Here is a 24342-nt window from a genome sequence, read left to right as displayed (position 1 = left end):
CCTTGGACGACAGATGCTCACACCCAAATATTCCTCCCAAATTCAGGTTCTGATTAAATAGTTGCTGTTCTTTCTTCCTGAAATATGAATCCTGTGCAGGTACATTCCATGGCCTGCCCAACATTCACGTGCCATTCTGGGTTTCCTAAAGTGGCTGTTTATTCCCAGCCTCCATCTCTTTTTGTCTCAGCATCATCTTACCAGGGGCACTTCACCTACTGGCTTAGGAGGACATGTGGTGGCAAGATGAAAAAGGGGAAAAGGGATTACTGTCTGTGGCACCATACGTGGGGGGGGTATCTTGCCAAGGGCCCTTTGAAAACCTTGAGCCAGCCCTGGTAGGGAGCATATGAGCAGTTTGAAAGCTTTATAGTAGCATATCAGAAGGGGTTCAGGTGATATTGTGTTGAGAACTGCAACAGAATCCTTTACATTTAGGCTACCAAAATCCCCTTACTCCCACACCTGGGCACTCCCCTACAGTTCTCAACACTTTGAATGTTGCACAGGAACAGTAGTTGTTCTGCTGAATGGATTTTGGTAGCCTAGATGTAAAGGATGGCAGAGTGAAATTGGATGGCCACTAGCAAGGGGTATTTTTAGAATGTAATTACTAGTTCTAGTCCCTTCCCAGTTAAAAAATAAATATAAATTATGTCCCTAAGGCATCTGCTGAGTGTAATCCATTTAATTTTGATCATTCTTCCCCTTCAAAAGCACTTGGTTACTGTATATTTGCTGCAAACTTATTTGATCTGCTGAAGTTTTTTTTAAAAAAGCTTCCTACTGGCATTCATATTTTTAAATGATCACTATAAAATAATATAATATTGACATAAAGCTGACTAGAACTAAATTGCAGCTTCCTCTATTGAAGTAATGTCAAAACTTACTTTGTATTGCTAGTTTGCACCTGTCAATCACATGATTTAGCAAATAATGTTCAGTGGAAGAATTGTTCCAGAAGTGTCTGCTGAATGCAAAAAAAAAGCTGAAAATCAATGTGAAGGGCTGCAGCAGCTAGTTAACATGGGCCAAGTGATTAAAATTGAAGGATCGCAAGTGGGACAAGCCATAGCAACACTCTCTCTCTCTCTCTCTGCATATGCACGCATATTATATGTATATATGAGGTGCAATTACACTGGATGTGGAATAGGATAATAAAAAGGGCCATAAAAAACTGACAAGTGACAGTTAACCTTTGATGTTGAATTAAATAGGACTAACACCATTTGAAGTCTGGCATTCCTTATTTCTCACATAATCAATTTTGGCAAGGCAAGATTAGCTTTAGCTCCTGAAAGATATTGTGCTCTGACTCCCATCCGTTACCAACCAGAAGTTCACTTCTATGTAATGGGGACTGGTATTCAAAATATCCTACTTTACTGCTATCCATACTGCAGTAACGGTTAACTTGACAAGACAACCTTGTATTGATAAATCAGCAGTTAACTATTTTTCAGGAAGCAACCTAGGGGGTTACTTCCCCAAACAATAGCTACTATACTGGGTTTAAAAAAAAAATTCCTGAGTTGGAATAGCAAGCATAGAATTCAAATTATAGTTCAAAATACAACCCTTTGAGGCTACCAATTATAGTTGTGGGTTTTGGTATAGAAGGCTGTTAAATGGAAATTCAGCTTAAATGTTCTATTCATCACAAGCTATGAAGAGCTTTCTCTTCCCTCAGAAATGGTACTGACAGTTCTATTCCAGATTTTAATAGTATTCATAATACCAACGCTTAGTAATGTTTTTTAATAAAGCAAACATTCCCCTTGTACCATTGCAAGTGGTTAAAACTATATGAAACCTACAGCTTCAGTTAACTATGCTGATGCCTTTAGTGTTGTCTTCTACTATGTTTGTGCTTATCTCAAGGCTCAGTTCCTGCATTAGTTTGGAAATGGAATCTTCTCCATCTCCCGCAGCAGCACATTCCACTGTTCCTTCAGTTGAAGCACACAGCTGATCAGAAGGCTTAATAATAGTCACTCCATAACCATTGTTACTGTAAATATGATTGTTCTTCATCCTCAATTTAGGAGCAGGAAGAACCTGTTAAGGAAGTGAAAGTTTATTTAAAATCTCTGATCCGTATTAATCAAATAATCTACTTAAACTTAGAAATATTTGCAAGTTTACTAGTTAGTCTTCCCCTTCCACAGATATTTGACTATTACAGTGGCATTCCATTATTAACACTAATTTACCTTAATATTAATTCCACCAAAACTACCTCGTGAGGAGTCACTGGTTCTGAAGTTATTGCAGTGATGAATTTTGTTACCCTCCAAAGTAGCTGTGCTTCCTGGGTATAACTCAACACCGGCCCCCTGAGTGCAAAACCAAAATTTAGATTAATTTTGCTGTGATAACATAAACAGAAGAAACAGTTGACCGCATCATGTTAATTTGTGTGGATGAATATATGTCAAGTGATGCAGATCATGTAGAGTAAGGTGGGCCAGAGCCTCATTCTCATGCCTCAAAGTGGGCTGGAATAAACTCTTGTTGTCATATTTACCATTCTGTCCACTCATACCTCTTTCCTACTGACTGGCAACTGGGGGCAGAGGAAAGAATTGGTAGTATTCAGGGATCAGATTTGGTCCAGGAGGCTCCAGCTACTTTATTTAGAACTGCTATAGGACAATTCCTAATTATACCCTCGCTTACAGATTTAGGTCCTTTTTTTTTTAATCTTGAAAGAGAACCAGGAGTATATGCACCTTCTTGCTCAAACTAAGGATCAATGTATATAATCAGCAGGATCCAAGAACAAGGCTTTTCCTGGACTTCAGATTAGGAGGGGGCTGCAAGTCTGACTCACGTATAAAAAAAAACTGCTCACACATAAGAACAGCATGAACAGATGAAGGCCTGACTTACAACCTTTGTAAATGCAGGTAATTTTTTTCAGGAGATTGTTCACACATGCACATGGGCAGTTTGGAAGTAGTTCAATCCAAGAAAGACTTTTATGTCTTGATTCTGCTGACTGTATAAAGTATCCCTTCTGCCTATTCAATCAAATAAAATATTTTTAACATCTCCAGTTGCAATTATAGTACAGCCTATTCATCTGGACATTTGTTAGAATTGTCCAGAATGGGAAGCAACTGATTCTATTTACAGGGAAGACAATACAGCTGTTTGAACCTCTAGTGTGGTTCAACAGAAGAGCCTTAGGAAATCAAAATCATTTGCACCAATAAAAAAGGTATTTACTGAATGTATACCCTGCCCTTCTTCTTGAAGGGTCCTGGAGTGGCAAAAACTTCAAAACAGTTTAACAACATATGCTTATCTTTGTTTACCACAAAAGTTAGGACAAAATAGGCATGAGAGATCTGCATCTGTCCTGTCAATATTTTAATTTAAAATAAGCCACAGGAAGCTCAAATTGGATTAGGGCAGCTACCCTGGGGAAGGGGACACCTCTTTCCCTGATCTAAATTCTCTTCCATTAGCTCTACAGCAGAAAACAGAAAAAGCTGAAGAACCAGAATGTTTTCAACACATCCTCAATATACAAATCACTCAACTTTAAATGTTTAAAACTTAGCAAAAGCAGTTTTCCTCTTCAGCAAAGCAAGCAGCTGTTGTCACAAAGTAACTGACGTGTATGTATTTCTCCCCCTTTTATGCAGACAGTTCACTGGATCACAAAGAGGAAAAATACAGCAGCTGTGTTTTAATTTGGAAGCTTTTCAAGTGTCCTTCTAGATAACAGCTATAAGATAAAAATATGGTCCAAAATGAACAAGAAAAAAAGTCATCAGCTCTACAAAGCTGAAAAATGGCAGCTCAAATAGTACGTGGGAAGGTATAAATCCACTGACTTTGATGTAGGATGATTGAGGTGGGAAGTTGATCAGCCTGCATATAACATGTACACAAAACAGGGTCTGAGAAAGGAGCTGCAATTTAGACCTCCTTTAGTAACTGTCCTGTATCTTGCTTGGGAGGGAGATTTGCCTCATGATTTGAGAATCTTAGATATATTAGCATCATGTGAAAAAACAAAAAAAATTGCACTCCCCAAACAAACCCTTGCTAGCAACAGAACAGGGTGGTGATCTAGTGTCCTATTAACCTTGAAATTTGTGCTCTATCAGTAACCAGCATCAAGTTTTTCCAATACAAGTTATTTCACAATTAAACTAGGCCACTTTACATTCTCATACATATACTGTATCTTGTTTGGAAGTGAGTACCTGAGCTCCAGTAATCTCACTGTTTATTATTGTCAGAGAAGCCCCAACAAGTACACAGATGCCAGTTCCTTCACACTTCAGTACACAGTTCTCCAAAACTGTGTGTCCAGACTCAACTACTATAATACCATCAACAGTCCCTTGCTGTAGCAAAGTAATATTAATTAATTTTATGTTTTGAGCCCTGGACACTACAAAACTCTCATGGGCAGGGTCTGAAACAATCACAATTTCCTCTGGTCTTCCAACACCTAAAAAAAATTGGGAAAAACCTTATTAAAACTAATTAAATGTAGAAATACACAGAAATGGGGTGGGATAAAAGGAGCAGAAAATAACTATGAAAGAGCAGGAAATGTACAAGTGGCCAAGTAGCTTCCTAGAAACTGATTCCTATGTGTGTGTGTGTGTTTTTAAAAAGTACTCAATACTACTAGGAATATAGGATGCTGCTTTATACTGAGTCAGACCATTGATCCATCTAGCTCAGTTCTGTCTACACTGACTGGCAGCAGCTCTTGAGGGTTTCAGGCTGGGTCCTCTCCCAACCCTACCTGGAGATGCCACAGGGGATTGAACCAGGGACCTTCTAGATGCAGTACCACTGAGCTACAGCCCTTCCCTTATGTTGTTGTTATTACAGATAATAATAATTTGTATCTAACGTCTCTGCAAATAGAATGGAGTTCTGCTTTCCACTCCTCTCTGTACCCCACTCCCCACTGGCTGGCTGATGGCTAACGAAATCATAGATCTGATCATGCCTTGGGTTTGCCCTAATCTAGAGCCCATTCTGATCAAGCTGGAGGAAATGCACATGAAAAGTTAGCTAGACACAGAACTCTGCATGCACACTGGTGCACTGTGCAGTCCTTGACCTGATCCAGCATGGAGGGCTGCATATGTGTAGTCCCAGTCAGATCAACAACAAAGCATAGTTGTAGTGTATTGTTCAAGATGGGGAGGGGTACCATGGAAGTAGATCCACTCTCCCACAACCCCCCTAACTGATAATTTTTCCTATTACAGATAATCTAATAATTGTAGGTAATATATACCTACAATTGCTTCAGAACTTGTGTATTAAGAAATTTGTAATGTCTATAATAAGACAAACACAATAAATATTTTGATAGGAAACCTTAAGTGGTTCAGTCAGTCAGTCTTTAATGTTTTAACCATAGATTACAACTGATTAATTATCCTCTACATTCTGAAAACCTGGGAAAGCCTCATGTTTAACCAACCTTTATTCTAATGGTTTATGTTAGTTTTCTCAATCTGTTTAATAAAAATCACAGCAGCCGCATCTAATTTGGCAACTGTAAACAACAACAAAATTAGGAAGGCAGACTACTGACCTTTAATAATAATATCTTCAGTTAACATGGAAAGATTTGCTGCTTTATATTCTCCTGGAAAAATAAGCACATTATCTCCACTGTAACAGCTGTCCAAAGCCAAGTTTAAGTTATCATGCTGTTGAAGAAGTGTGTCTGAGGCTAATTCTTTAACCTGGACCTGGACATATGAGAGATACAACATAAAATAAAATCAGGAATAAAGTCAATTTTGCACCACTTAAGGGTACGATCCTATAACCAGTTACCTGGGAATAAGCCTTACTGAACTCTGTAGAACTTACTTTCAAGTACATATAGGACTGAGCTGCAAATCTACAGAATAAAAAACATCATGAGCCAATTAGCATTTCTGGAAAGTAAAGGAATTCTGTAACTCCTATGAATTACTTTACTAACCTAGCATTAGGCCTATTTTGCTAAGGCATGTTTTAATGCCTTGTGTAATGGGATATGTTTGCCTGATTTATTTATTTATTTATTAGATTTATATCCTGTACTTTCTCCCAGTAGGAGCCCAGGGTGGCTATCAAGACAGCTGTCACAGATGTAAACAGGCAGTTGACAGGCTGCCCTGAAAATCAGCAGAAGCTAAGGCTGGCTTAAGAGCTCTACCCTGTGTAGTCAGGGAAAGAGGTTCACTATCTTTAATCCTGAGGCACTAACATTAGTAAAGGCCTGTCTATAAAAACATTAAAGCTATTTAACAGGAAAATAATGAAGAAAGTTGATTAACAGTAATTTTGAGATAAGATTCAAAAGATTTACGTTGACAGATTTCAAACTTAAAAATCTGGGGGGGAAAGAGAACATGTAATCTACCAAAAAAAGTGGCAGATTTAAACAAAAGGGTAGGAGTTTTAATTTGGGAAAACGTCCCAAGCTACAAAAGGAATTCAACAATGGAACAAACAGCATTGGGAAATTTTAGAATCTCCATTCTTTAGAGCAAGAATAGGGAACCTGTGGCCTTCCAGATGTTGGACTCCAACTTCCATCAGCCCCAGACAGCATGGGCAATTGTTAGGAATGGTAGGAGTTGTGGTCTAACAACTTCCTGAGGGCCACAGGTTCCGCATCCCCACTTTAAAGTCCAGGTTCAAATCCCCACCCAGCCAAGAAGCTCACTGGATAACCTTGGGAGAAGCCTAGTCCAACTCATAGGGTTGTTGTGAGGATAAGAGAGAGAACCATGAATTTTGCACTGATCTTTTTAAAGAAAGGGTAGACTTCTAGTTGCCTTCTGTTAAAATGGCAGCCATGTGCTTCTCAAGACGTTTGATTGCCCTGATGCCTGAAGTTTAATGAGGTTTTTTTAACCCATACTTTCACTACTGCTGCTATGCAGCTGCATACTTCTATGAACTCTTTGAGCTTTACATGCTGTTTCCTACCTACAAAGCACATTAGTTGCCTCCTGTGTTAAATTTGCCAATGGATTTAGCATTTCTAAAAAAATAAATTTGGGCACAATCCCTTTATAGCAAGATGGGGGACCTGCAGCCTCTGTGCCAATCATGGCATCCCAAGGGGTCCAATTTGGCCCATGAGGCCATTTCCCCCAAAGCACACCTACCAGCTAAGTGATCTCACTAGTGATCTCAACTGATGGGTGGGGAGGAGGATGGTTTAATACTGCCTTTGGTGCAGAATCCTGTTCCCAGCAGGAATGAGATTGCATAGCCAAAGCAGCCCCACTCACCAGCTGAGCAGAGATTAAAACCCTGTGAAAAAGTGTCCTTTGAATACCTGGGAGCTACTTCAAAGAGGCTTTAATCAGCTCCTGTCTTCCCATATGCTTCAATAGGAGTGTGGGGATGCCTTAAAGTATCCACTACTGGAGAATTAAAGGGGAAGGGAGAAGACTTGGAAGAGGCTTTTCCAATTCTCCCCCCTCTACGTCTTCAAGTCCCTGATCGCAGAGATTTAAGGGAAGCAAAAGGCAGGGCTGTGGAGTCGGAGGTGTGAGCTATTTTGGGTGGAGTAGGAGTTGGCAGAAATGTACCAACTCCAACTTCAAAATAAAATTAATATTTTAATATTAATATTAATTTATTAATATTAATATACATTTGCCATTTATGAAGGAGTCGGACAGTAGAAAAATAGAGGAGTCAGAGTGGAAGGTTTGATGTACCAACTCCACAGCCCTGGCAAAAGGGATGTTGTTAGGTAAACACCCCCACCAATCATGTGATGTCATAAAGGCATCGTATGATTAACAGGTGGGCAGCTGTGCCCACCTGTCAAATTTGGCCTGCAAGGCAGATCCTGATAAGGATCTGGCTCACAAAGCCAAAAAGGTTCCCATCTCAGCTTTACAGTTTGAATGTGTAAAAGTGCCAACAGATGTGAGCAGAACAGGCATTCTGAAATGATAGTTTCTTTCCATAAATCCTTAAAAACCTTACTGAAAAAACTTAACCTTAAAAAAACTTACTAAAAACAAAATTGCCGGCCTCCATCTACTTTACTAGTGCTAAAGGAAGCAACAACCTATTAGGGCAGTTTTAACAAAACAAGCTGAAATTGAATTAAAAGACCCTACTGATATTCCATCTTTTTCCTGCCAGACTGCTTCCAAGAGATACTCAAAAGGAGAAACAACAACTAAGCGTACATCACTGCAAGGGAAAAGAATCCTGCACATTACCGTTCAAGTAAGGGACCACTAATGGAAAAGCTGTTTGGGCACAGTAGGTTAGAAAGGAGAAGAAATATCAATAAAGGTTTGTTGAAGGAGAAGCAGTAGGGGAGAGAGGTTATCAGGCATTTGACAATTTCTTCAAATGAACTTTTCCTTACCATTTCTGCTGTTGCTGTTTTTGCAACAATGTAAGTTACAGTTTTTCCAAAATCTCTGTAGCCTTTCCTACGTTTCAAAATCCTTGGGGTCAGAGGTCCATGAGCCCTAAAATTTAAAATGAACTGTGTACTACAATACGGTTTAGACATAGCATTCTGTAGATGTATGTAAAGCACACTGGCTTCTAGTATGCTTAACACTGCATTTGTTTCAGATTTAAACAGATACAGACATTTAAGCCTCAACAATATCCCTATACAAAATGAACATACCAGAAATGTCTGGCATGACAAAGCCTTAAAAATGCAAAGTGAACAAAATATGAAGCGGTCAGTATTTTTATTTTTTGCCAGACAACTTCATTTACATCTGAAATAAAGCACCCTAGAAAATATATATTATTAATATTGGCATAGAACTGTTTCGCTGTGAAGGAATAAAACTTGAATTTTAATGATTTATAAAGTTTAAACAAAATTTAAAAAACAATCACTAGATCATGCTGGGCCATAGCTGGTTGAAAACATTTTTGATCAAACATCTTGAAAGTGAGGTTAATATTTAAAAGCAGAAACTAATATATCCAGATTATTAGTATTAGGAAGTTAACATTTACTAGGATAAGAAAAGCTTTTTAAAAGTTTTCATGCTCCATGTCCTCTGTTCTCCAGTAATTTCTACCTAATTCATTCAGAGTATCTGCACTATTAAATGTTTTTAATGAAAAAGAAACACAGAATGCAGTAATTATCCAAACTAAGAGTAACATATTTAAATACACTTACATAATCTTAAATACAAAAAATATAACTAACAGTCTCCGGACTGACTGAACATCAGTTTGGCAGTGTTTATATCACGGAACTGCAGAACTAAAGCTGCACTCCTAACCACATGTACCTGGCAGTAAGCCCCATTGAATTCAATAGAACTTACTTCTGAGTAGATGTGGTTAGGATTTAGGATTGCACTGTAATAAACAATTTTGCTTTTCTACAACTAAATCTTTCTAACTCTTCTTCTGGATAATGAAGAAACCTGAAATGCATTTAATAGGTTTTGTATTTACAGTGGAATTTTGCACTGTGGCCCTTCCATATATTATTAAAATATGTAGAACAATTTATGGGGGAAGCGAAGTTGCTAGTAACAAATGAGGGCAAATGCCTCCATGACTTTACAGTGTGTTAGCAGCAGCAGCTCTCCAATGTCTCATGCAGGAGTTTTTCACATCTATCAAATGGAAATGCCAGACACTGAAACTGGGAGTGTTACACATGCAAAGCATGTACCCTACCCCTGCATTGTAGGCTCCCACCTTTCAAAACATTAAGCAATCCATTACAAATCTGTAACTACTGCTGACCTGGATAAATTTGTACTGGCATTATGAGAATTATATTAACTAATTATATTACACTGTTACTTAGCATATGGAGCTGTGAGTTAGATGCTGATGGCTCTACCCCATCAATTTCAGTGGAACTTGCTTTTGATAAGTTTTTTGAGAATGACCGCTTTTGTTCTACCCGCTGAAGACAAAAATGATATGCGAATTTAGTACTGTTTCATGTATTTTTTACAGTAAACATTTCTTACCAATAAAATTACATACATGGCAGTTTTCTGATTTAATATTTATTCAACCATTCCACCAAAGAAAGCAAAAAAACAGAAATTGAAAAGCAGGTGTGTACCCAAAGATCCAATCCTGTGATCACAAGTGTCTGTCTCAATGGCACAATCTGATAACATACTAGGAGAAATTATAGGCCAATGCTGCAAGGTTAGTGACATTTCCTTCATCAGATATGAAGTTATGAAAAACAATTGATCAGTTCTGACCAGGAAATATAGGGTGGGACTGGGAACTCACCGGTACTTTATTTACAATAAATAAAGTGATACCTAATTCAAACAACGCATTTGGACAGCAAGCAAAATCATTTATCTTTCACAGCAGTTTTTAAAATTAAAAAATCAGATGTCAAATGAAATTACCTTAAGCGTAAATCTTCCCATATTTTCAACAATCCACATAGCATTATCAGTTCATAATATTTTTTCCAACATTCAACAGCTTCTTCTGCTGTGGGTTCTTCCTTAATATTACTTTGGTAATGAATCAATTCCAAATGCATCCTTTTGTACTTTTCAAGATTTCTTCTAAAACGATGAGCAATCGGAGCAGGGATAATCCCATTCTGAATATCACACCAACTAGGAAGAGTTAAGAAAATGAGAACTTCTCCTTTTGAAACTTTATACAAGAAAACTGACCCCTAGTTCTGACAAACAGCAGATGGAGTGGTTAATCTGGATATGAACTACACAGTTTCAAACTACAGGTGAAGTTGCTCACAAGATAGGATGCTCCTCTAGGAAAAAAACCCTTCCTAATTATAGCATCTTAGCACATTAGGGAAATGGCTTCTAGCCTAGCCTCTTCTCTTCTAGTCTTCAATGGTTTTTTAGTGAGCTTCCACCGGTAATCTGAAGTGGTGCCAACCAAACACAAATTTACCACCTCGCCTGCCGTTTGTGAGAACCATGCCTGAGAAGCATACTTACATCTTAATTCTCTCTTCTATCAATGCAGCATAGGTCTCACTGTTTTCATCATCATCCCAATCTCTCCAAAGGAAGTCATAGAAAAACCTAAATAAAATCCATAGTGGCATTACATTAAAGGTATTTTTTAAAAACGAAACACCTAAGTATATACTATAACAAAGTTTAGAAGACACCTGGTAGGCCGGGGAAAGGGGCTACCATCTTTGCTACTCCCAGTACTTCCCTTTTGTTGCTGCCAACCTCCTCTGGAGAAAACATGAGGGTACCGTCTTGTCTGTGAACCAAGGTCTCCTGGTGAGACCTTGCAGATTCTGAATTGTATTTAAACCAAGCTGTTGTTGTTTCATGGAGTGCAGCACAGCTAGCACTTATAGTGTAGGGTCAGAGGGTTTTTTTTTTTAATTTGGTTTACTGACATTTTAATTTTTGCTCTGTACCTATGTATTAAAACTAGATTACTTAATTATTATAATAAATAATAATTTATAATAAACCACCCAGAGAGCTTTGGCTATGGGGCGGTATATAAAAGTAACAAATAAATAAATTTCTTATGGGTTATATCTAATTGTTGAACAACAGCCATTCCACTAGCAGGAGCCTTATTCTTAGTGTAGCGCAACCACCAAATCCAATGGGTGCCTTGTTGCACAACCCTTAACACCACCGTTATACTCTCTGACAATTAAGCTTGTGTACTAATGCTTGCACAATAACATCAACTCTGAAACTTCTTGCACTAACATTGTTAGCCTATGTTTACTGATTTGTTTTTTTCTTACTTGAATTTGTTATGTTTTGTGATGAACTGTTTTTCAAATGTTATGCCTTTTGTTAGCAAGCTGATATTTGTTTTGTGAGTACATTTGGCATGTACAGTGAATAAACTGACATTCATTGCCAGAATGCATCTAATAAAAATAAACAGTAAAAAAAACATTCAAAAAGCAAGAGAGGGAAAAGTAAAACAAACATTTAGAAATTTAGTTTTGTTAATCTTGCTATTGCATCTTCTCATGTACACTGCAGAAAAATTGCATTGTACAGCCTGCCTCTATTGTTTTAAGTCAACTTTTAATGTACTACTGATGCTCTACTAGAAGCACAATATACTCCAACCTTTTATCAACCAAAGCATCCTTTTAAAAATTGTTTCTGGGGGGGCTGTGCCAGCTTAAATGTATTGTCTTCTTTTATATCTAAACACCTAATACTTTGCTTGAACAGATGTCTTGCTTTGGTTAAATATATTGACATTCTGCTTTGTTATACTAAAGTGTCCTTATTTTACTTTTAAAGAATTCAACCATGTTAACTAAACGAGTTCTATAGAGGCTTTTGTTTATACCAAGTGTGGGGAACCTTTGGCCTTCCAGATGGTGCTTAGCTACAACTCCCATCAGCCTCAGCAAGCATGGCCAACAGCCAGGGTAATGGCAGTTCAGCAACATCTGGAGAGCCAGAAGTTCCCCACACCTTATTTACGCAACTATTTCCTCCTTTCTTGCTGAAGCCTACAGAAATAAAAACTGCTACTGTGTGTTCAGCCATTTGACTGATTGACCACACTGGTCCCAGGATACTGTTTCTTTTTAAAAAGGCAAGACAGCAATTCAGGGTTCCTTTCTATAAAGATTAAAATGAAACACAGAAATGACATGAACTCACACTGAACAATAAAGAAGCTAGAATTATTTATCATGTTGAAAAAAGGCACTTCTTCCAACCAAGTAGAACAGAATATCAGTTGTTCCCACATCTCTACTTTCAACCTCCCAGAAACATGGGACCAGTTATTGGATGGTTCTTGTTTGTTTGTTTGTGGCTAAACTTCATTCCTATAAACCCAAAGCTTGGATGAAATAGCAGCTTACTTATTTACAACAAAACCTGAATAGTCTGTAGTCACTACTGAAGTACAACGTCTGTTGAGATTCTCCTGGAAACAGTATTTTAAACTGACATATATAGCTACCAACCAAGAAGCATGAAATTAAAGGTAAGAATAAAAGCAAACCCCCAGAGAAATGATGTTCCTATATCAACCATGGCTCCAAATGACAGACCAGTAAGTCAACAAAGATCTGAGATAAAATACTGCAGTCTTCAAGAAAATACAATTGTTGCAATACACACATAACTTCTGGAGACCACAGGTTCATAAAATCAAGGCCACAAATTAGTTGGCCCAAATGGCTAATAATGATTAAGAGAATGCCAGCAATTCACAAAACCATCATTGGTACATAGCTTTCAAAATCTTTATTGCATTTTAATATATCCATTAATCATGCACTTCTAATACCCACGAGTTGCTAATAATGGGGAGAAAATAAGGTACTGAAGAATGGGCAGGACATGTATTAGCAAGGCTTGTTAGGTTTTAAGGATTTTAGGGCTCTGTAGGTTAGGAAGTAACAAAGGAAGCTGTCCTTTATCAGGTCAGATTATTTGTCCATCTCTTCTATTATTGTCCACTCTGACTGGTAGCAGCTTGTTAGGTGGGATTTTTCACACTACCTATTACCTGGCTGGGATGCTATTAACTAGAGATGCCAGAGACCGCCTGCATGCAAAGTATATGCTCTACTATGGTCCCTCCCTAACTTCAGAAATAAAATAAGTCTGTACAGTATTTGAATTTTACTGTAATAGTTTCCATCCTTAACCTAATATTCTTACATAAAGGATATATCTTTCAGCTGTTTCTAAGAATTAAACATTCTTTTAACTGTTTAATATCCTATTGAATACCAAGTTTGAGAAAAACATACCTCACAATTTCCAAAGTCTTGGCTATATCATACACTACATTGTCTTGTCCTTCTACTGGATACACTTCCAAAAGAGGCACACAATGATTCATTTCCTCCAGAACTTCATCAACTAATTGTCTTGGAATATTTGCAATATTAGAGGAAAAGGGTTCAGATACAGATACAGAAACTTTGAAGTTTGCAGACGAATTCTGGGGCAATTTGCAAGTAACCTGTAGCACAGAAATGAACCATTACAAGGCAAAAAGAGATTAAGATACACATTTCTCAGCATGTTTCCCAACTCTTTTGACTAGTAATATGAACCCCAATTTATGGCAGCAATCCTATAATAAAAATGAGCCAACTGAGAGGCTATAGGATATGGCACAAGTTATACTGACATTGCAACAGCTTACCTCTTCCCCTCCCCACTCCCTGGTGCTAATGGAGTATGGTATTGTTCTACGCATTATGCTAGAATAAATTTAAATTATAGCTTTTCTAAATGCCAAATTATGTCAGGTATAAAGACTGAAGAAAGGTGCTCAACAGCTACTATGCAGGAAACAAGAGAAGAGTAGACAGCAAATATAGCATTAAGTCAATATAAAAAGGAAACACAAGAAGAAAAATAAGGAATCTGACCTAAAATTGGATGTTTCATTACACAATGATGCCCCATCTATAATCACATCCTTCGAAAGAATTATTGTCAGCAAGCAAAATATGCTAGGTCAGAGCTAGGCCTTCTCTGTTTTAACCCCAATTCTATAGAACTCCTTAAAGTGGTTTGCCAGTATTCTTCCTCAGTTATTTTACTATTATTACTGAAAAGGGAATACATCATCATCATCAAATTAATAGTACAATGTCTACACTAAGTAGTATTTGCTCATGTGTTCAATGTGTCCCCCTGTCCCCAGTAAGACTGCAAAAATAGGGTATTCTCTAAGTTATACGGGACCCAAGCCATTTAGTGCTTTAAAGGGAATCTGAAACTATTAACTGTTACAAAGAAACAGTATCTTCAGATAGTTGAATTTCAATAAGACACTTGGGATAAAGCTCCAGGTGGCATAGTTGGACTGGTGGGAGCTGTTATGTCTCAGACTCAGTAATTAAAGTATCAAGTATACAGAAACTTTCCCCAAAAAAGCAACTGTATAATTTTTAATTTTAATATATATAATTTTTAATGTTTGTCATAGAATCTTTTAAAAAACTAAAATATTAAAGATAAATGTAGTTACCTCAACAAGGACACCAACATATGGTATGGGAATTTCTTCAGAACTAACAAAAAAAAGTTCTGGATTGGTCTTCCAGACTCCAAGCCATTTTTCCTTCATCTTCAACTTTTCCAAAAGATATTTACTAATGGCCTCATTGGCGTCTTCTGCCTTTTATGTGGAAAAAAAAGGGGGGGGATGAACATTATCCAAATTAGTGTTTTTATTCCATGTCAGAAATTTATTTGGATATTTCAGAAACAAATAAAACATCACCTTGCATTATTAATATATAATACAACATTAATCCTTCTTCACCCTCCTACGGCCAGTCAAACATAACCTCTTAATAGAGACACTAATAAGTCAATTACAAAAAAAAAGAGAGAGAGAGAAATTATTCTGCAATAATAGAGTGTCAGGTTGGGTACAGATCCCTATCTCTGCAGGGCCAACCATAAAAAATATAAACTGCACGTATTACCATTTGAAACCAACACTTCCAAACTACAGCCCTATACCATTCTATGTAAAAATATGTCTGACTGAGGTAAATGGTGTACAGGATTGCACATTAAAGATGTTATTTTCTAAATAAGCCTATCTTGTTCTTTGGCACCACTAACTATATAATGAATGTGATAAATTCAAGAGAAGCACATTGTGTGATTATGCAATAAAAGAAACACTACTGATGTATTCAGGGATCAGGGTTTGACCACAAAAACTATTAACTAAACTTGCATTTAAAAATTTTCATGAACTTTAGATTTTAATACAGGAACAGAATAAACAACAAAAGGAGAAATCGCAGTGATCTAAATCAACAAAATGTGACTACAAAGATGGATTTTAGACGTATCACATACATATACAAATAGTATAAATTCTGCCACTATAATAATCGAAAATGAATTCACTAACAGGCAAAAAAAACCCTTGCAGTTTAAGAACATATCTACAGCCAACAGATATTTTTATCAAACTTTAAAAAGCAGGGAAATTGGGCAGCTATACTGAATGCACCAAGGAAGCAGGAGACCTGACCTCCTCTCTGAGGTATTCTACTGCCCTACACATTTGTAAAAATGCAAATACAATCTGGGTTGGTCTTTCAGTCCAATCCACTTCCTGTGTAGCTTGGAAGAATTTGATAACGTGTCTCTGGGCACATGGTGAGTGGTGGCAACACCTGCAATCAGGACTGCATCTCCACAGATGGAGTATTAATTTTTTTGTATGTCTGTTGGTGTTCTTACTTTGATTCTTTCCTGTGTTACTACTGTTTCTACAGAGAATCTAACCTAGAAAATCATATTTCTCTTATTATTCACTCTAGAAATCTATGTCAAATTTATTTTTATTAATTTCAAAGCCTTTTAATTGGTCAATGTCATATGATGGTGAAGACAGCCTTTTGTGTTTCAAACTGGAGGTTATGTTCTATTTCTATTTTACATCAAACTGATTACAATATGTTGCTACTTAAGCAATGAAAAGGCTTAACTTGGCCTGCCCAAGATGCATGTGTTCAGTCTGCTATGCTTAACCATCCCACTTAAGGGTGAGCATGGTGAATTAAAAACATAAAGCACATCTAGAATTTTGCTAGAATATATGTCACCTCCCACTGTTTTATCTTGTGCAAAATGAGACACTCCTCATCTTCACTGGAGACTATTCTGCACAATAGTTAGTGCCATTATTCCACAATTGTTTTTGGAGTTTGTTTAGTGTAAATTATGCAAAGTGTTGCTGTTCTTCACATATTCACAGAAACAGAAGCAAAAGAAAATGATTTACTATAGGAAATGTCACTAAAATTGCAAAGTAAATCAAACATATTTAAAGCGACTATCTGAACTATATCAACTGCCTTAATATTTTTCCTTTCTCCTTGCTAAAACAAGATCGGCACATATTTCTGTTATTTGGGCTGATTGCAGGTGTTGCCATCACTCACCATATGCTCAGAGGCACGTTACCAAATTCTTCCAAGCTAAACAGGAAGTGGATTGGACTGTGAAAGACCAACCCAAATGGTGTTTGCATTTTTCCAAATTTGTAAGGCAGTACGCTATCTCAGAAGAGGTCAGGACTCTAGCTCTCCTGGTGCATTCACTATAGTTGCCCAATTTCCCTGCTTTTTAAAGTTTGATAGAAATATCTGTTGGCTATAGGTACGTTCTTAAACCGCAACCTTTTTTTGCCTATTAGTGAATTTCTCTGCTTTTTAATCCGGGAGGTAAGAAATGGGATCCTTGCAAGTTTGCTGAGAATGGATTGATCATTTGCACGCTTACTGAGTTCAGTGGGATTTACTCCCATGCAATAATGCTTAGGAAAGGTGAAACTGACCATGGGGGAGAAGAAGAGGGAGGGAGGGCTGGAGTGGGTAGGGGAGGAGGAAGAAGGGAGGAGGAGGGGAGAGGGGAAAGGCAGGTCTGATCATTTGCATGCTTATGAGTCAATGAGAGTTACTGGCCTGCAATCATGCTTAGGATAAGTAAAACTGACCATGGGGGAGGAGAAGGGGGAGGGGATAGGGGGGAGGAGGAAGACAGGACAAGCTTGATCATTTGCATGCTTTTTGAGTTTCATGGGATTTACTTCTGTACAATCATGCTTAGGATAGGTGAAACTGACCTGGGGGAGGGACAGGGAGGAGGAAGGGGGAGAGAAGGGGAGGAAGGGGAGATTGGGTGGATGGGCACTGGGCAGAAGGAAATCCTCTTTTCTTTCTAAAAGGAAAACATTGTGAACAGTATCATTGTTTTTCAGGTTTTCTCCCATCTTTTTGTTCTCCAGCAGGCACACATAGTCTTCCGCCGAAATTTAAACCAAAGCTGTCCCTGGCCACATCCACACCAGCCATTTTTTTCACTTTAGACGGTCATGGCTTCCCTCAAAGAATCCTGAGAAGTGTAGTTTGTGCAGGGTGCTGAGAGTTGCTAGGAGATGTCCTTTTCCCCTCACAGAGCTACAATCCCTAGAAAAGGGGCTGTTAAACCACTCTGGCCACTAGAGCTGTCAAGGGAATAGGAGTCTCCTAACAACTCTCAGCACCCTTCACAAACTACACGTCCCAGGATTCTTTGGAGGAAGCCATGATTTACTCCTGTACAAGTGAAATAAAGGTCTGGCCATGATTTACTCTGTACGAGTGAAATAAACGTCTCTTATGGTTGTGGCTCCAATTAGCCAAGCCATAACAGCTGTGAGCCTGGCTTTTAGAACACTGACAGTTGGTTCTTACTGAGCATGTAGAAAAAGGGGGTCAAAGACCAGAATGCTGAAGTATTTTATAGAAAACTGGTTTTATTGCGAGATGTTTTTCAAAGAAGCCCAAACTGGTTTTATTGCAGAATATTTTTCAAAGAAGTCCAATATTCTGCAATAAAACCAGTTTGGGCTTCTTTGAAAAAAATCTCGCAATAAAACCAGTTTTCTATAAAATACTTCAGCATTCTGGTCTTTGACCCCCTTTTTCTACATATCGAATTGGATGCTCACCACTCTTTATCTGTCTTACTGAGCAAGCCCAACGTTATAATAGAGTTCAATGTTACAATTCTTAAATTAATTAAAAATCAGCCAGGCATTTTTTTAACTTTTAAAGTGCAGAAGATGAAGGTTGGAGTATGGGGCAAAGTCAATAATAGGATTACAGGCACTCTGTGAACATGGCTGATTTTTAATTAATTTCAACAAATTATGAGACCACTGAGAGAAAAAAGTCCAAAAGGGGTCTGGATTTTTCTCTCTTATTTTACACTTTGAACTCTCGATTCTCTCCGAGTGTCTTGTGTATCACCATGAAAACTTAGAGGGTTGTTAAGCAAGAGCTTCTGAGGTCAGGACATAAGTTTTGTAAGGTTTTGTTTTGAAATGAGCTTATAGGAAGCAGAATTGTATGGGGGCTATTTTCAATTTAACATTGCAAAGCAAAAAATCCATAGTGGCTATAGTATACAGCCACTATTGTGGCTGTATAATACATTTAATCACAATATAAGAACTCTTTTGTTAGGTCACACCTAGATCTACTCAAGGCTCCAACTGAAGACTTTTCTTTACTGACTCAACTCTGTATTGCCACAGTCACTGCTCCAGTGTTCCAGCAGCTCCAATGTGAGGCTATAACCAACATCACAGCGTTTCTTCTTTCCTGGAAAGTCTGCAGTTATAAGTGTAATGGTGGTTGAAGATAAAGTAACAAGAAGCTGCAGTGATGTTACCTGACAGCTCCTATATTATTGACTGGTCTGGCTCAGTTATTAATATATTAATATGATTAAAGTGGCAATCCATGCTTACTAGAATGTAAGCCCTATTGATCTCAATAGTATCTATTTCTAGGTAAACATAGTCTTGCTTTCTGTTGTACATTTGAAGTTAATTATGAAGATGTGGGCTATGAAACTTGAAGCAGTACAAAGGGAACTCATCCTGTTTTCCCCTGCACACGTGTCTATCTAACATGAGAATTTGCACTCTGAATGTGCCCCTAGCTAATTCTTATACACACAACTTAGGTCCATGGTACCTTACATACCACCTGAACCCTTATATCCCAGCTCAATCACCAAGATCATCGGCAGGAGCAGCGCCGGTTGTTCCCAAGTTGGCGAGGCTCACGTAACATCCACACAAAATCGAGCCTTTCAGTGTCATCCACCCAGTTCTCGGCAATGCTCTGCCAACAGAGATTCAGCAGGGGCCTTCTGTTTAAATCTTTAAACACCTGCTAAAAACCTTTCTGTTCCACCAATGTTATGGAGGCAACTAAGATTTATTTTTACCATAGCTGACCTTTAGTTTTACTGTACTTTTAAATGGTTTTTACTGCTGGTTTTTATTTGTTGTAAACTGCTTTGATGTTTCTAAAAAATGAAACAGAGGTATATAAATTGTTTATAAAGAAAGAATATGTATTTCATGTAGTATTTGCTTGTCACTGATGTAATGATTTGCATTTTTGCTCTGAGTCGCTTTGAGCATATTTATATGGGGAAATGGCATAATAATAACAGATTCTGTTGCATGTGGCATGGGAGGAAGGCTTACTTCTGCACTCTACTCACTATGACCATCAAACGCCCTACGCCCCACCGCCACAAGCAGGCTCGCCCCTGAAATCGAACAGCAGGGAAACCCTTTGGTCACCTTGCAGTTCTTTAGGAGGTCGTCGCAGTATAACACCACCTTTTCCCTGCCGTTCAGGGCTCCCAAGTGAGACGGGAACTGCACCGGCAACGGCCCGGCCTCCTCTTCCCCGCTGTCCTCTTCTGCGCTGACAGGGACGAGATGGCGACCCCTCGCGTGACGAGGTGCGCTTTTCGCTTCGCTCAAGGCAGAACAGGCGCCAGAAGACGCGCAGGCTCCCCCTTCCTCCTCCTCCTCCTCCTGTTGCTGCTCACTAACACTCTCCGCCATCCTATCAACAACCGGCGCCTTTTTGGCCGCGCCGCCGTCACTAGGCGCCCACGAGCTCGGTTAGACGGCTTTATAGGCCCAACAGGAACGACTTACTAATGGACAACTGCGCGCCGACAGAGGCAGCCAATGGGAGAGGCAGGAGAGACGATCCGAGCGGTCACAAATGACCGTTATACCTTCAAAGCATGTCGTCGACGCACGGTCTTCTTCCGCAGCAGATGTAAGCTCAAATATCGTCATTAGTCGAAAATAGTACCGACATGTCCCCTTGAGACGGGTTGCATATGGAGAACGTGTTCTTCCATTGAGCGCCTATAGAAGGTGATATGTCCTCGGGAACTTTCATGCCCACACCGAAGAAGACTAGAGTACCCAACCCACCTGCTTACTTGTTTCCTGCACACACCACATAGTTGTCAAGGAAAAACACATCCTTGAATGCAGCGAGCTTACATCAGAAAGCTGTAGTCCTGCAGCCAATCTCTGTTCTCTGGTGTGTGTCCACCATATGTTTCCAAAGTACTTAGGAATATATGCTTTTCCTTCATATCTTACATGTTGCAGAAAGCACTGCTGTAATCCAAGTGCCTTATGAAGTAGTTCATATTCTGAAATGAATGCAATGTGTCTTCACACCAGGCTTAAAGTGGCTCACGCTCAAAATTATTTTTTAATGCTAATTGGCGACAATGCTCACTCGCATGTCTTCAGGTGCTTCCAGACTGTCATTGTTTTTGGGTGGGATTCAATCACACACTGGTAAATTCAAGCTGCACAGTTATACTTTATTGGGAGGCCTTGCACAACATACCTGTTTCCTCAAAAGATTGGATTTTTATGATAAAAATGTTCATTAAAAAGGCAGCATCTGTAATCTCCCCAAAAACAAATCAGGATGAATGCCCAATAAATATGTTGTCTACAAGTGCCCTCAGTTTCCTTTTCATCAGACACAACATTAAGATAATAGCACAAGGAAAGCCTACTGTGAAAATCCCAATGTATTCTATAAGATTTCTGTAGAAAAAGTAGTTTGTGGATAGCTGTCTTTCATATCTACCTGTTTTTCTCACCACAGACATATCTGCACAGAAGCTACCTGTGCTTTTGTTTGGGCGCTGCAGGAAAAACAGGAAAATCATTCTGGATTAATTAATATGGAGTGATTATGTGTTGTGTGTATGGTAAATACAAAATCATTATGGGTATGAAAGGTGTATTAAAATGTAACTAATCCTCATTAAGAAGTAACTAATCCCTTAATAAAGGTCTCATATTTAACTCTTTAACCTTTCTTGTTCGTGAAGATAGGAAAGCTTACCATTAGGAAAGCTACTGATGCAGAATATCACTTTCTTCTGGAAGCAACAGAAAATATGCAGCAATAGTAACAGATCTGCCAACTCCAAAAGAAACACTTTTATTAATGTATTATGCATACATTAATATCATGCCCTTCAAGGAGCACTAGTACACACAGTTATCTCATTTTGTCCTCACAACAACCCCATGAGGTAAATTATTTTTTGCTTGTGCTAATATTTTTACCAGCCAAAAGGCTCTCATAGCAGCTCACACACAGCAAATTAAAACATTCAATTAAATAAGGCATGCAAACATTTAAATCTCTCTTTTAAAAAATCACTAAAACAAGCCTCAGTGATAATACGCTAGGATGAGAAATGAGGACTTCACTGAAGTCACCCAGTGAATATGATGGTTGAACAAGTATTTTAAACCAGGTCTTACCTCTATACCATGCTGGCTCTATGTATGTGCAAACTGTACACACAGCAAGAAAAAAGGCAATGCACCCATCTTCTTATTTCATTTAAAGGAAAAAAGAAGAAGCTGAGAGATGGTTTAGGGAGCAACCCAACTTGTATTTGCGTTGGACTGGGGGGAGTTGAGTGTGGTGGACCTCTGGCTAAGCAGGCAGGATCCTGGCACTGATGGGCTCCACCGGCTAAAGCTCCTCATCCCTGCTTAGACATGGCACCTCCAAGACCCTGCCAGCTCAGCCAGGGCCAGCATTAGACATGACTGGGACCTTGGCCACCAGCCTGCCCCGGGCTGCAGTGTCGTAAGCCCCAACCCCTCCAATACAGGCAATGTGGGGCTAAAAAGCTGGCCCACACACTACACCTGCTTCTTGTGTGAATAACATGCTCATGTAGTGTGCATGCCTGCCATCAACCAAGATGGGGGGGCATCAACCCCTTAGGGAAACCCCCACCACCACTTCGGGTGATGGAAGGCATGTGCGCATAGTGCACACGGCACACTGACAGGAGAGGTAGGTGGGGTGTGCCGGCAGACTTATTGCAGCCTTCACTGTCTGTATTGGGTGGTGCCTGGGAGTTCCCTCCCCGTGATCTGTGGCAGGGTCGGGTTGCAGGACCTGCTGCTGTTATGGATCACGGAATGGGAGTGTCATCTTCCTACCCTCTGGGCCACAGGGGCCCCAACCTGGCTGCCCTCTGACGCCAGCCCTGGGCTCAGCCAGGGGTCTTCCAGGAACAGCCAGCCTAGCGGATGGAGAGCTGGTGGAAGGCCTGAAAATGGGGTATTCTGGGGGCATGGCGGAGGAGGAGCCGGGGGGGGAACTTACACATAATTCTTGTGTTCAGAGCACTCCCATGGGTCTTGATCTAGGTAAAATTTCCACCAGCCAATAGGCCAGCAGAGTAAAATAGTTTCCATGGTAGTCAATGGGGATCACTTACTCCCTGGTAGAGGTATTCATGGGAGCCGATTTTTGCTTTTCTGGCCCTTGCATGTGGCTCCCAACTGAGCTGGCATTTAGCTCCCAAATAGGGAGTGGATGCCATGGAGCTTTCCGCCAGCTCCTTCTCTGCAGGTCCCCCCTCTCACGGGCATCCCATGATTTTGATTGCTCTGCCTGCCTCACAACAAGTCTGTGAATTAAATTAGGCAGAGAAATACATGCCCAAAGCTGTCCTATGAGCTTAACATAAGAGCCTGCTGGATCAGGCAAAGGCCCATCTAGTCCAGCATCCTGTTCTCACAGTGGCCATCCAAATGCCTATGAGAAGCCAGAAAGCAGGTCCTTCATACATGAGTGTAGATTTGAACCTGGGATTTTCACATTCAGTCTGGTCTAACACTGGTAGCTGGTACCTAATAATATTTGCCACACTATCAGTCTGACAAATCTGTCTTACTTTCATAGCAGAGCTACTATTCTCTCAGTGTATATGTAAACTTATAAAAACATAAGATCACTGTTTTTATGTTTGTATAAAGCCTATCCAAAGCAATCTGGCTGCATTTTCCTCTTTGAACAGAAATTTCGTAGTTGGACACGTTCCTAGTTATATTCTTGAATCTAAATACATTTGTAGTCGGGTCACAATGTTCTGAGAAGCGGGACAACAAAATGGGAACACCTGCCATCTCATATTCTCATCTAGAGGGAATCTTTGAGACACTGAGTATTTGGACTCAGCGGGAGAAAAGCATTAGCTGTGTATAGTAGTCATGTACCGCATGGGAGCCGTCAATCATGTTTTCACCTCTTCTTGCCTATTCCAGCCCTTGTAATTAAAAACCCAGATGTTGTTAGAAAGACAGCTGGATCTAGTCCCCATAAAGTAAGAACAAACAGCTACTATTGTCCTGTGGCTCAGTAGAATTGTGTCCAAAACTTTTAATTGGGGTGGACACTGTGGGCTTTTCCAGGTGATTAAAAAAGAAATCCACCAGATTTTATTCTGTACTAACACTAGAGCTGATCCCACGTTGAGATTTGACTTGCTGGTGTTTACCATTCAAAAAACTGGGCTGGATAAATGCTGCAGAACTGACTGTGCAGAGGAAGGGGGAAGCCCATAATTAAAAGAACTTTTTAAACAAACCACTCCTAAAATGGTATAGTGTGAAAGAAAGATAGCCTTGCCATATTTTTTTCCCTTTAGAACTAGCATT

At 39.2% G+C, this 24342-nt stretch overlaps 1 protein-coding gene across 3 annotated transcripts; it reads right to left on the bottom strand.

Annotated features, from left to right (window-relative positions):
- Window positions 1-565: 565 nt before the first annotated feature.
- SHCBP1L (SHC binding and spindle associated 1 like) lies at window positions 566-20523 on the bottom strand. 3 transcript variants are annotated; one of them, XM_061630578.1, is made up of 10 exons: window positions 20161-20523; window positions 14977-15126; window positions 13742-13956; window positions 10965-11051; window positions 10395-10613; window positions 8393-8498; window positions 5588-5747; window positions 4227-4477; window positions 2220-2342; window positions 567-2064 (listed from the first exon to the last, which is right to left on the bottom strand). In XM_061630578.1, the coding sequence occupies exons 1-10, from the start codon at window positions 20389-20391 to the stop codon at window positions 1828-1830; spliced, it is 1779 nt and encodes a 592-aa protein (XP_061486562.1). In that variant the 5' UTR covers window positions 20392-20523; the 3' UTR covers window positions 567-1827. The 3 variants fall into 3 exon arrangements, with proteins under 3 accessions (XP_061486564.1, XP_061486562.1, XP_061486561.1); XM_061630577.1 differs by having other exon boundaries at window positions 20122-20520; XM_061630580.1 differs by lacking the exon at window positions 2220-2342 and having other exon boundaries at window positions 566-2064; window positions 20122-20523.
- Window positions 20524-24342: the final 3819 nt, after the last annotated feature.

Source organism: Rhineura floridana, chromosome 6 (assembly GCF_030035675.1).
Source record: "Rhineura floridana isolate rRhiFlo1 chromosome 6, rRhiFlo1.hap2, whole genome shotgun sequence".
Lineage (NCBI taxonomy): Eukaryota > Metazoa > Chordata > Lepidosauria > Squamata > Rhineuridae > Rhineura > Rhineura floridana.
The sequence above is the reverse complement of the archived record's forward strand: the minus strand, read 5'-3'. Positions and strand labels throughout refer to the sequence as shown.